The sequence below is a fragment of the Drosophila novamexicana genome, unplaced genomic scaffold, assembly GCF_003285875.2.
Source record: "Drosophila novamexicana strain 15010-1031.04,08,12 unplaced genomic scaffold, DnovRS2.1 tig00000024-arrow-pilon, whole genome shotgun sequence".
In the NCBI taxonomy this organism is placed as follows: Eukaryota; Metazoa; Arthropoda; class Insecta; order Diptera; family Drosophilidae; genus Drosophila; species Drosophila novamexicana.
The window spans coordinates 356,513-370,164 of record NW_020824768.1 but is presented as its reverse complement, the minus strand read 5'-3'; the positions used below and the strand labels follow the sequence as shown (position 1 = coordinate 370,164).

The 13,652-nt window shown below is 40.6% G+C and overlaps 3 protein-coding genes and 1 long non-coding RNA gene across 4 annotated transcripts in view; 1 reads left to right on the top strand and 3 right to left on the bottom strand.

The window, feature by feature from the left end:
• LOC115770812 (myb-like protein Q) overlaps window positions 1–614 on the bottom strand; it is a 34,460-nt gene extending 33,846 nt beyond the window's left edge. The window contains exon 1 of the mRNA XM_030716237.1: window positions 357–614. The gene's annotated coding sequence lies outside the window, so the exon portion shown is untranslated. The remainder of the gene's footprint in view (window positions 1–356) is intronic.
• Window positions 615–3,321: 2,707 nt separating this feature from the next.
• On the bottom strand, window positions 3,322–5,021 carry LOC115770836. Its single transcript, XM_030716274.1, has 5 exons — window positions 4,736–5,021; window positions 4,465–4,643; window positions 3,719–4,406; window positions 3,555–3,658; window positions 3,322–3,382 (listed from the first exon to the last, which is right to left on the bottom strand). The coding sequence occupies exons 1-4, from the start codon at window positions 4,997–4,999 to the stop codon at window positions 3,590–3,592; spliced, it is 1,200 nt and encodes a 399-aa protein (XP_030572134.1). The 5' UTR covers window positions 5,000–5,021; the 3' UTR covers window positions 3,322–3,382; window positions 3,555–3,589.
• LOC115770826 lies at window positions 4,918–6,733 on the bottom strand. Its single transcript, XM_030716263.1, has 3 exons — window positions 6,097–6,733; window positions 5,332–6,034; window positions 4,918–5,277 (listed from the first exon to the last, which is right to left on the bottom strand). The coding sequence occupies exons 1-3, from the start codon at window positions 6,561–6,563 to the stop codon at window positions 5,194–5,196; spliced, it is 1,254 nt and encodes a 417-aa protein (XP_030572123.1). The 5' UTR covers window positions 6,564–6,733; the 3' UTR covers window positions 4,918–5,193.
• Window positions 6,734–10,266: 3,533 nt separating this feature from the next.
• On the top strand, window positions 10,267–11,766 carry LOC115771115. Its single transcript, XR_004018917.1, has 3 exons — window positions 10,267–10,494; window positions 10,552–10,670; window positions 11,249–11,766. It is a non-coding gene; the product is annotated as an uncharacterized LOC115771115 (long non-coding RNA).
• Window positions 11,767–13,652: the final 1,886 nt, after the last annotated feature.

Here is a 13,652-nt window from a genome sequence, read left to right as displayed (position 1 = left end):
CTCTCAATTTAAATTTCAAAAATTTAATTTAATGCACAGTTGTTAAGGGGCGTTAGCCAAAAACAAAATAACAAAACAAAAATACAACAAATTGAGAATTATTCGTGTCGCAAGCAGAAATGAAACGAGAAGCCCCAAAATTACTGAACAGGCAATTGAGTGATGGATGGATTGGCCATGGCATCTCTTGCCTGCACATAACATTTCCCAATTTCCCATTTCCCCCCCCCCCCCCCCCCCCCCTTTTTTTTGGAAATTTTTTGCGCCTGTCTTTAATTAACATGCGCGGTTTGTGTTGCTGTCACAAACAAGGCGAGATTTCTGCTTTTTTTTGTTGAATACAAGTAGAGGTTTACCTTTTTGTATGAAATGCCAGCTGTTGGAATCAGTAGAAAACCCCAATCACAAAATTTTCAAAAATGTTTAACACTTTTCATCAATCAATCGGCAATTTTATTTGTGCAACGGGCAATCGCTCAATTCATTGCACACCAAAAATTTCTCAATATTGCGACACTAATTGCACTTATTTCAGACGCAAATCGCGATAATTGAAAATAACACAGAAACGCCTCAAAAATGCTTTATTTGAAATATTTGACTGAGAACTCGTGCGAAAAACACGTCCGTATCAGCGTGCAGGCCGTTGCCAACTGATGCCGATATTCGAACCGTTTCGGAACAAATGCGAACGCGAAACGACAGCCCAGCCGAAGGGCTGTTCGCGTTCGGCTGCGCAGCGTTCGGCTTTGATCGGGCGTTGTGCGCGAAGCAGAAAAGCCGGCAAAACAAAATGTAAATAACAGTTCTGTGTGTTCTCTGTGTGAGTGTGTGTGTGTGTGTGTGTGTGTGAGTTGGCGAGTGGGGGCATGCGGGCTAGTTGCCGGCTTTTGGTTTCAGCTTGAGCTTTTGAGCAGATTTTATGCTCTTACCGTACGAAATGGCAGCCGATGTAGCGTCAGGTGACGACTAACCTAACCCAACCCAAACGAAAACCCACTCGACCCACCCCCACACGCCTTGTTTGCTTTGCGGCTTTTCGGGGTTGCTAGAGTGTGCCAAAGTATGTGTGTACGTGTGCGTGTGTGTGTGTGTGCGTTTGTTTGTATACACTTCGGCTTGGCCTGCAATTGGCGGGAAACTTTGTGGATGCTATTCATGTTGTCTCTTTATAGCTTAGCAACATTTTCTATACTTAATGGCAACACAATTCATAATTGGCCCAAAGCTAACGCACAATTGTTTTGGCCATAAATATGAACAGTTAGGAGTGTTTGCTTTTTACCAAAAACCACATTTTATATCAATTTAAGGCGCATATCACGTGTACTTTCTTGCTTGGCAACATTTTTCACATGTTGCCAGCGACAAAGGCATTGCTCATGCGCCCTGTTACCACCTCCTCGTTCATGGAATTCTTCGGCTATTTTTTCTTCTTATTATGTGCCTCCCCCGCCCCCTCCCCACCTCTTCTTCTTGCAATGCAACAACACGAAACGAGCGACCGCCTAACGCCTCCAAAGTGACAACCTTTCAGTTTTATCGTAGCCTCAGTTCGTGTGTGTGTGTGTGTGTGTGTGTATGTATGTAAATAATGTAACAGTAAATTAGCGTGTTTGACACAGAGTGGGCGTGGCCAAGCGATGCGTGCGTTGGGCAATCTGTTTAACGTTGACTTTTCAACTTTTTAAAGGCCAAACCACATTGATTGCCCCACAATTGAGTGGTTCAACGATTTGTGAAGCACTTTGAAGTGCATTAGATGAAAAGATGCTCGGAAAATTGTGCTTGATAAATATTTAAATGGTAGTTTGTTTGCAATTCAATGGATATTATATAATAAGAATAATAATAATAATAATACTAATAATAACAATAATAAAAGAGTAAGAACAATCAACAAAAGAAAATGCTTGGAAAATAAGCTAAGAATAAGAATAACAATGTAAATACTTCAAAATAGATGCGTGCAGATCTGCCGCGAACCAGGGTAGCAAAAAATGAATAATAATAAAAAAATAATAATATAGAACTGAAAAACCTGCTACACTGGCGCCTTTAAGGGCCGAATCTGAGAAGGGGTCAGAGAAACGGGCCAATAGCCATCGAGTCGGATTTTCCGACATGTTGATCACAGAGTTTTCGCACCTGTACAAATCAGTTGTTTTTGTTGTTGCCGTGGCCGCTTATTTTTGGTTCATTGCCAAATTATCTAACAACAAAAACAGCACTTCTAAATAAAAAAAAAAAAAAAAAAAGAATATAGAAATCTTCATTGGGCAGCGTTCATGCGTGCGAGCAAATAATTTTTTATGCACGTTCTCAAGAATTTATATAGTTGGTTTTTTTTCTCTGCACACCCTGTACCCAAATACCTGAAACGGGTATAGCAAATGCAATGAATCAATGCTAAATTACAACCTGATCAAAATGTTAATACTGCGTACAGGGTATCGGCTAGTCGTACCCGGTCTACTGTGGCATGCCTACTTGTTGTATTTTGCTTGTTTATTGCAGCTCTGGGCTGTTGCAACTAATTACATTATGCTTAGACCTCAAAATACGACACGACACAAACACCTGGCGAACAGCCAAAGAGCAATCAGGAGTTTAAAAGTTGCTCAGGTCCAGTCTAGATCTCTGAGGGAAGACACTTACTTCTGTGGCAAAACAACTAACAAAACTGTTTATCCTGGCTGACTAAGTGACTGACTGACTGAAAGACAGACTGACGGACTGAATGCTGATCAGCGCACAGCCCAAACTATAAAAGCTAGGAAGCTGTAGTTACCTTTTGAGAAATTCCACCCGCATGTGTGGAAAAATCGGAAAAAAACGTTTTTATGAAACTTTTTTGTTTACCATCCGATCGGCCTCAAACTCATTTTAAAAGATCTCTGTTGAAATTAATTTGAGGGGTGTTTCACACTTCTCGAAAAATGCGTTCCTCTATTGTGGAAATCGGGGTCAAAGATTTGTTGGGCGAAGTTATAAGTTTGCATATATATGTTTGCACGTATGAACATACATGTATGCATGTTTGTTTTGTATATATGCAAGCATACGTACATGCATACATAAATGCATACATATAGACATGCATGCATACACACATGCATAATTAAATACGTACATGCATATATGTACATGCATACATGCATACATGCATACATGCTTGCATACATGCTTGCATGCATACAAACATACATAAATGCATGCTTACCCTAACATACACCCACATACATGCTTGCATACATGCATGCATGCATACATGCATACACATACATATATAATATTTATATGTCTTCGTTCAAAATACTTGTGTTTATCCATATATATATTTTTAAATTATTTCTTGTTTCATTATTTTGTGACGTCACGTCTGGGCCGTTGCCAGTTGTTGTCATTTTTAATGTTTCATTATTTCGCGTAGATTTATGTCGAATGAATGGCTGGCTAATTCGCCAGCCTATATATCATATCAGCACAGAAATATGCGAGGCACTTTCAAGACTTAATTGTTACAATTATAAATTTGATTTGTTCTTGCATACCTTGATAGCCCTTAGCTTGCATCCGATGTAAAATATTAACTGAGCCAATGATGATGATATGCGGGATTCATTAGGATACAATAGGCATTGTTAGCAAGTTTCTCCTAAAAATAAAATTTAAAAAAGTTAAATATGAATTGAAGTATTACTCTTGTCGTGCTCACCTCTTCTGCATTTGATGGTTGCCAAGAGCACAATTCTAATGGCTTTTGAATTTTGATATTGCGAACCTGACGTAATACATCTAAGACATCATCTATAAACTGTGCCGACAGCTTACAGTTTGTTTGTAGGCGCTGCAGTTTTTTGCAAGATCTAAGAACATTTAGGCATTCGTTGCCCCAAGGTCCATTACGCAGCAAGAAGTAGAGACTTTCCAGTTCAGTTAGATTGGCCAAGAGATCAATGCAGCTTGCATCTTCGAATGAACAGCGCAGTTCTTTTAGGAATTTCAATTCAATTAGTTTAGTGGTAACTTCAAAGTTAATTCTCGGGTACAATATCAAGCTTTCTAATTGGGTTTTTTGCTGTTGAGCGACAAATGCGCTGAAAAACTCCATAAGCTTGGCCCAAGGGGGCGACGTTGAACTACCGGAATATATGACAACTTTTCTTATATGGGGCAGCTCCGCAAGTCCAGCATATGATGAACAACTAATTGGAAAGCAAATTTCTTCCAAGTTCTGGCAATGCGGCACAATTCCGTTGAGCTCTCCATTGCCCATACTGATGTTTAAAATACGCAGATTTGCATTCGATTTGCATATGGCAACAAGATCCTTCACAGCTATTCCATAAAATAATTTAAGCTCTTTTAAGCAATTAAACCTAATTAATTTGCACACGTCGAACCTAATAATAACAGACATTAAAGCATGACCAAGAGAATAATTTACATTTCAAGTCTCACCTTTGTGTACCACAGCTAAAAATAAGGCTTTTTAATTTTGGTAAATTCGTCAGGGCACTCAATACTTTGTCTATAACTCCGAATTGCCATACATCGTCATTTCCTACGTACAAGCTAAAGTATTCCAGGCTATCCATGCTCTTCACATGATTACAAAATCTATTCACAGGAAAAGCTACCTGTAGTGGGGAAGTCAAGTATTATATCATCCTATTTGATGCAGGCGTTAAATATAGTTAAATAACTATCTTATGCCTTAACTAACACTCACTGGTTGTCCAATAACGAACTTCATTCTTCGAATGGCGCCAGAAACTGTGAAAAACAGTTTTAACTCCCATTCAATTTCATGCAAACCGTAACATTTCTTGATCTCGAACTCTGGGTAGAGCACATTAATCCACTCTCCTAAGATCTCACGGAAGCGCGAGCAGGTTTCTCCAAAATTAACATGATCTTCAATGTCCAGATATTTAAGTATGCAACCAAGACAATCGTCATTTAAATCCATTATATTCAACAGTTTCGATTCCATATTATACGTCTTATAGTCTTACAGCTTCTTATAGCTCCTACAGCTCTGTTACAACTGCTGTGTTTCTCAGCAATACGCGAACATTTTCCTTAATCTGCTTGTTAAAGTTATATAAATATGTTTCCCGTGTTTTTATTGATATTAGATAAAGCACTGCCATATTTGGCATTGAGTAGTCCTTATCTATTCCATGATTAGATTGAAAGTCTCCAGGGCAGTGGACGTAGATACTCTGAGTGATTCACTATAGAACAGTATGCATTGTCAACCAGTTTCTCCTAAAATTAAAGGTAATAAATAATTGTTTGTCAGTAGTTTACCGATAGTCTCACCTCTCCTTCCTCGCACAGATGCATAACACCTGTGGAATACAATTGTAATGGCTTTTGCTTTTCGGTATTGCGAACTTTTCGCAATACTTCCAGCGCCTTATCTACAAAGTCTGTCGACAGATTAGAGTTTATGTGCAGACGCTGCAGTATTTTGCAAGATTTGAGAACATTTAAGCATTCCTTGGAGCCAGCTCCAGAGCGGCCCAGCATAATGTAAAGACCTTCCAGTTCAGTTAGATCGGTCAAGAGATCAATGCAGCTTGCATCTTCGAATGAACAGCGCAGTTCTTTTAAGAATTTTAATTCGATTAGTTTGGTGGTCTCTTCAAAGTTCAAACTTGAGAGCAATATCAAGCTTTGTAATTGGGTGTTTTGCCGTTGAGCTGCAAATGCGCTGAAGAGCTCAATAAGCTTAGCGCAAGGCGAAGTTGAATTTGTGGATTTTATGACTATTTTCTTTATGTTCGGCAGCTCCGCAAGTCCAGCGTATGTTGTGTGACTGCTGAACATTGGAAAAACAATTTCTTCCAGGTTCTGGCAATGCGGCACAATATCGTTTAGCTCGCCGACAACCTCGCGTAACCACAAAACACGCAGATTCGCATTCGATTTGCATATCTCAACAAGATCCTCTGCAGCTATTTTGGTATTTAATGAAAGCTCTTGCAGGCATTTCATCTGAATCAAGCAGCTCGCGTCGTAACTAAAAATAAATAACAGATATTAAAACATGACTAAGCGAATAATTTGCAGGGAAATTCTTACCTGTTGGCTCCACACGTTACACTAATGCTCTTCAATTTCGGCAAGTGCTCCAGGGCCTTAAATGTTTTCTCTATTATTCGGTCACGCACAGAATTCGCTGTTTTAAACATTCGCCCCAGGCCGGTTCCTTCGTTGATGATGAAGCATTCCAAGCTGTCCATGCTCTGGACATGATTGCAGAATTGATCGACAGGAAAGCCGCCTTGTAATGTGCTTTCCCCAATATCCAGAAACAGTTTTTTAACGACATCACAAACAATGAAGAAGAGTTTTAATTGCAATTTGATGTCTTCACTTCGTCTTATCTCAAACACTGGATAGAGTACGTAGGACCAGTCTCTTAAGGCCTCCCGAAAACGTGTGCAGGCTTGTCCAAAATTAACATGATCTTCGATTTCCAGATACTTTAGAATGCGGCCAAGACAATAATCATTTAAATCCAATATATTTAACTGATGTGCTGCCATTTTTATGAGGCTTACGGGTGCAGGTTATAGCTTCTACAACTCTGCTGCAACTGCTGTACATAGATATCACTAAGTAATATGATGACCGATACGCGCACACAAAATATAATTATTAACCATATATGGGTAAATGACTAATAGACAAGATAACATTTTGCACAACTAATCCCGAAACACACGCGGTCAGCAATTTTGTTGAGAATCAGCTGATTTTGAGCTGTGCTGTCCAACACTTATCGTATCGTAACTACACGTATCGGCACAACACAACACTAGGATCATGCGATATATCGATAAAACAAGATCGATAGGCCAATCGTAGTTAATGGCGCCTAATAACAGCGTAGCTCTAAAATGTAACTGAATTTTGAATTAGAAATAATCGAAAATAGTCGAAAATACAATTGAAGTTAAAGAGACTTTGTTCTGTATGGCATAATTGGTGTAATTTCTCTGCGTAATTGATAAACATTCAATTACGTAGTTAATCACAAGCTTCAGCAGCTCAGCATTAACCTCATTTGACATTTAGACAAATGCCCAAAAGTTTCTGTCACAAATGAAATGCATTCCGTATAGCAAGAACGCATGAAATATACACATCGAAATGCCTCGGAAATATCACTTACGAGAGTCATTCAAAATAATTGCATAATGAATAGGCAAGCCGGATGCGACTTTGGGTGTTTCGGTGCTGGGGACTGGGACGGACGACGTCTACTGCATGGGGTCTGCGTGCGGTTAATCAGGTCGATTAATCTAGGCAAGTTTAGTGTACGAGCACGGACACGAGCACGGGCAGGGGTATGGGCAGGGGCACGGGCAGGGGCACTCATTCTTATTGCTGTTGCTTGTTGATGATAATGTTAATTTACACGAGGCAGAAAGTCAGCAACATGAAAATGGGAACAGGTCCCTGGCAAAGGTCTGCAATTAATTTACTTTGGCAGGACATGCAAGGAGCACACGCTGCGACTGCGAGTGAATGACTTGTGTCCTGTCGTTTTGCTTAGCTGGCGTTGCCTTATTACCACTGCGCCATTGTCATCTGACTGCCTTTGCCTAACGGCTAGCCCCGCATGACAATTCTGCAAGCGACTTTTAATTGGCACCGGGAATTTGCCAGGCGAATGACAAACAAACAAGCCAACCGACATCCCGTAGTGTGCGTCACAGTTGGAGATTTTTGATTGACATGCGGTAAGTGCAGGCGTAAATATACTTGTCCTATATAGACATGGTAACTGGTCTATATTTAATATTCAGTCTGTATATAGTATATACACATATATATATTTGAGAACTTTTGCCTAGTCAAGCGAACGGAAGTGTCTGACATTGCGAAACGCCAGCATTTGCCTTTATTAAAATGTATTTTTGATCATTAAGTGAATAATCAGAATGCAGTGCCTTATAAATAGATCACATAATTGCCCAGGTGTGCAGCAATAATATACGAAAAAAAAGTTACGAAAAAAGAATATTGCATTAAAAAGGGAACTCAAGAATTTACATTTCATTTGGAATTTTGCAAGTAAATTTTGCAAAAAAAAAAATACGCTGATAGAGGGCTGCCATTTAGAGGCCCATAAAAGGCAACTGCCGCATACGCGAGGCTAAACAGCCGTAAAATATATGCAACCACCTCAAGCCAAGCACACGCACCCCTCACACACACCCACACACACACCCACACACCCCTCACACACCCTTACAGCGCGCACGCACGCACAGCAAAGACAATTAGTGAAAGCCAAGCGCACGTTTGCCTTTAGCTGGCACTCTACAGACGAGGGGGAGGGGCTTGGCAAGACACCCACCCCCCCCCACCCCCTTCTCAACCTACTCCTCCTCCTCTAGCTGTGCCTCCGCCCTGCCAGCGTTCTGGCCCACTTCGTGACTTTGAGCGCTTGATGTGAGTATGTTTGGCTTCCTTTTTGGCTTTTTACCATTCAGCTTTGGCCCGAACTGCCTTTTCACACATGAGCAAGGCAGCAGCATTTTTTTTTTATTTGCCAGCTCTTTGTTTGTTCAAAATGAAATAAGGTGCGGCAGCGCCCATAAAGCCAAATTAAATATATAAAAAAAACCCCCCCCAGAAGGATGAAGAAGAAGCGTACCCATTGCATACAGGTAAAGCGCACGTCTTTTACCTGGGATTTAATTTGCATGAGCATGTTTTCAAAATGAAAACGCAAATGTTTCACAAATGTTGTGTGTAATTCGCTATTAAGGTCTGCCTTTTCTCAGATGGAGTTTATTTCTGAGACCTAATTAAATGCATCATTTCGGGCCACGACGATGACAAAGGCTTTGAAATTTGATTGCGGATTTGCTTACAGCTGACAGCACTTTCCAGCAGGATATGGAAAAGGGCCACAAAATAATTTTCAAATATATTTTACTGGGCATTTATTTCAGGACTGCTGCTCTGGTATTTATATCAAGGCTACAAAGCCGCATCGGATCGAGGCTCAAATTTCAATGTTATTTTTAACATGATCACAATTCTGAACTAAATAATTTTGCAAAACAAATTTGGTTTAATACAAAAAAAAAAAATTTATATTTATTTATATATTTTTTTGTATATTTTATTTAAAATTGCAAGAAATGAGATAAAAGAAGGCCTGAACTAATTGATCCAAAGGTTTACTTGATATTTAGAATGAATAGATTTTCTTTAAAATTGAAAGAACGAAGAAGAACAAAGGCTTCAAAATGAGCTGGCTTCTGTTCTGAATCAGTATACCAAAAGAGAGGAGTACCTAAACCTGATAACCTGATAAACCAAGGCTCGAGCCACAATCAGAACTCATGAATGTGTTGAACCAGCTGGACGAACCTCAGCCTAAGACGAGTCATTGGTTCCAATTGTGAACCGAACCAGTTAAATGGAACCATTTTTCATATACTAATTGATATTTATTTGAATAATTCCTTGAAAGTGTAAAACCAAATGTTATTCAAACAAATTGAACCTGAAGGTCATATTCTGATAACTTGACGTGACTTGAGCAGAGAGTCTCTTAAGTGGCAGCATTTGAGCAATTAGCTTTTTGGCCAAAATGGGCCTACCAACTATTATTGAGCTAATGTTCATATATTAACGGCCTTGCGAGCCAGCACACACGCCATTGCCACATCGTAGCCGTTGAGCTGTGGACCATGTCAAGTTTGGGAGCTGACTTAAATTAATGAATGCGAGGCAACACGCAGCACGCACCACGCACCCACCAAGTGGTGCAGCTTTAATATGTATTGGAGAAAATGCCTCTAATCGAATTAGTGAAATTAATTTTTGATGATATTGAAATTAGTTGCAGACACCACAAAAGTCAGGCAGCAAATTTCATGGCACAACCACAGCAGGGGGTTTGCTCGAGCCTGGGGTAAATAGAAAATACTTTTAGTTTGCCAAGGCATTCCGTATTTCGCAGAGCGTGGGGCATGGGTGCATAAATTTACTTTGACAGTGGCAAGCGGCACGTTTGACATTCCACTTTGGGCACCGAGTTCAACCCACACTTCGATATTTTTTGTTTGGCCTGTCGATTTTCATTGTATTGCGGCTGCAATGCCACATGAATGCTGGCATCCAGCTACATTATTAATGACTGTTCGACATGTGTGTCAGGTTCGCTAAGAGTTTTGTTGAAAAGCAATTTTATTTACTTTTTCGATTTGTGTGCTTATAAATTACGTTTGATATGTGTCATGTTATTATTTATTGTGTGCTCGAAATTAAATGCCAAAATATCTTAAATATTTAATGGCAGCTCAAGAGAGAGAGACACACCCACGCGAGTTAAAGTCGGCGCCATTTGCCCTGCCCAGAATGTCCTTGTCCTTGGCATCAGCGCAGACAGCTATTAAAGTGAGATGGGCTTAGTTTGCCAGAGAGAGAGCGCAAGTGTTTGCATGTCAGCAAGTAATAAGCACAAGGGCCATAATAGTTTTTGCCAGTTATTCCCTTATATATATATAGATATTTGCAGCCGCGATTATTTGGCTGGCGGCGCCCATGGAGCCCAGACATGGTCGCCTGCACTTCTGGCTTTCAGAGCAACGTCTTCCAGTCGTGCCATAAATGTTGGACATTAACGGGTAATTTTCTTGCAATTTTGTAGTCGTTAGCGTTTTGTGGCAAGGACGACGACGGCGAGGACAACAAGAAATGCCAAAAATTTCATTTTCGCCACATTTTTTGAGGCCGCATAAATTTTGCAGCTAATCAACGCGACGTGCAAATTTTCGCGCACACCAAAATTTTCAACACTTTAAAATGTGTTTGGCGCAAAAGAAAAAAAAATGGGGTAACATTTGAAAAACTGTAGCCAAAGCAGTGCAAATTGAAATGGAAATCCATTAGCGCCGGACAAATTTGTAATTTCCGCTCTTTGCACACACACACACCCAAGCACACACACACGCAACGCTGTCAAAGGGAAACGGAAATAAAAAAACACACGCACAACTGGACACACTCTGTATGTGTGTGTGTGTGCGTGTGTGTGTCCACTTTTGAGGTGTGTTCGGTCAGGTAATTTCATTTACCTTACTCATTTAGCACTTTTTTTCTTCATACCAACTAGCTAGTGGGCGGGGTGAAGGGGGCGTGGGTCGGTCATTTTCCGGCTGTTTGCATGATAAAAATCACATACACACTCCTTGAATTTCAGCAGCACGCGATGTTGAATGATTATCCTTGAACCAAAAAGCAAAAAAAAGGTAAAAAAAAACTTGAGCCTGGAATTTGTCTGTTCGTGTTTATTTCGTCGTTGGAGCACCCATGAAAATGCTGGGTCTGTCCTTTGACTTTTGCTACACGCCAAAAAGGAGGAAAAAAAATAGCCTCATAAATTTGTACTTCGTTGTCTGCTTGGACGGCTTTTAATTTGGCTTGCACATGCAAGCATCCTCGACATTAGCTTTAAACTGGACACAGGACACTCTGCCCCGGCCTGGTCACCAGGACACACTCTCCGGGCTGGGCGCATGTGTGAGCTTTTAATCAAATTCCATAAATGAACAGACAACAACTGGCAATCAAAATCAACGCCCTAAAATATGCTCACCAACTCAAATTGAACGGGGTGGCATAAATTTTTAAAGTTACCATCACACACTATGCACACAGTCGAGGGTTGCCACAAACCTAATCGAGAACGAGGAAGGTTGCTGGTTCAAAGTCGAAACAAATTTTATATGAGATTAGTGTAAAAAAAAAAAAAGTGAATATTTGTTACAAATAAAGGATATGCAATAATTATAACCTATAGCGTTTTTATACTAGGCTGAGATTCGAGCCAGCTGATTAATAGTATAAGCTAAAAGCTCAACGAAACGGTAAGCTTGCTGTAAAGCTTTTGTTTTGAACTATGAAACTAAGTATTAAGTCTGAAAAGCTACTTAAAGCTCAACAACGGTGAAAGCTCATGGCAAAGCTTTCACTTAATCTATGGAATTCAAGGCTAAGTCTGAAAAGGCACTTAAAGCTCAGTAAATCTGAAAGCTCTCCGCAAAGCCTTAACTTCATCTATGGTACTCAGGGAAAGATACTTAAAAAGTCATGTAAGCTGCCCTCGTTTTATTCGTTTCCACACACACCTAGGGCCCCATTTTTTTTTTTTTTTGGCCACTTGGGTGTGTCAAAAATCAACGCCAGTTAAAACGTGTGCCATCTGGCTGCCAGCACAGCCGAGTCCATCCTGTGGCTGTGCCCCCTGAACATTGTTTAATTTACATTTATCCGCACGCTTAGCCTACCGGGCAAGTTTATATGCAGGTGTCTGTGTGTGTGAGAGTGTTAAGGTCCCTCAGGTGCACACACACACATACAGATACACACGCACACAGGAAGAGGAAGCAACTGACACCGTAGAAAATGTTAAACACTTGGCAACATTTTGCTTAAAACTTTTGCCACAACTCCACTCACTGCAGCAGGCTTTGCTTTCTATTTGCGGTTGCAGCACACACAGCACACAAAAAGTCACAGTGCAGTTAAACCAACAGCAGTAGCAGCAGGAGTAACAGTAGCAGTACCAGTAGCAGTAGCAGTGGGAGCAACAGCAACAACAATGAAAAAGGTAAACGAGCAAACAAAAGGCACGCCCGGAAATGGCAAAGCTGCTTGACTATAACAACCCAGGCCAGGCCCAAAGCACCCCAGACCCCAAACCGAAACCAAACAAGCATCCAAGCAGCTGGCGGAGCAGCAGCCGCCACTTGGCCACTCATTGTTGGTCGCCTGGTCGCCTGGTCGCCATGGTGAATCCTCAGGTGTTTTGCGCACAGTTTACTACGTTTTTCATTTAACCCAGCGACCGGTTGCAGGTTCAGCTCGTTTGTTCTGGTTGTCCTCGTTGTTCATGTTGTCCTCTGGTTGTGCCTGGCGCTTTGTTGTTTGTTTGGTTTGCGGTCGCCAACAGCCCGACGAGCCAGCCAAATGGCCAGCGAAGGATGCAGTCGTCTTGTTGCTCCGACATAATTAAAAATTCACATAAATTTAGCTTAGCGTTGACACACACACATTCTAATTGGGTTAATTATGTGTTGCCTGGACTTTAAAAATGTCAGCCACCATGCGAGTGTGTGTGTGCGTGTGTGTGTGTGTCAGCTGCTGGACGAGTGCCAGTTCCGAGTCCCGAGTACATTAACAACAAATTATGTTGTCGCACATGTGACAGCGGCGTCTGCGTCTCTGGGGCAGCCACAGCACAAAAAATATATATATGTGTATAGACACAAATAACACGCTAAATTAAAAATATACAAAATTACAGGTAAAAATTGTATTTAATAGCCAGCGGCTCTTAGAATGTATATTTTGCGTTTCATCTTTGGCCAATTAGGAGTGTATATAATATTCAAATAGAACGCAGCAAAGAAAGCAAAAGCTTTAAATACATTGTGTATTTTCCAAGCCAACAATTTTTGCTGGTTCAAACCGCGGTTCGAACCAATGTCGCGCCTTAAGTTTTTATTTTGGTAAACCTTGCACCAAGAAAAAACAGGGCATGGGTTCAAAACTCGGCTCCTCAAATTAATATAAAGTATATACTTAAGGCTAGCTGCCTTTTAGTT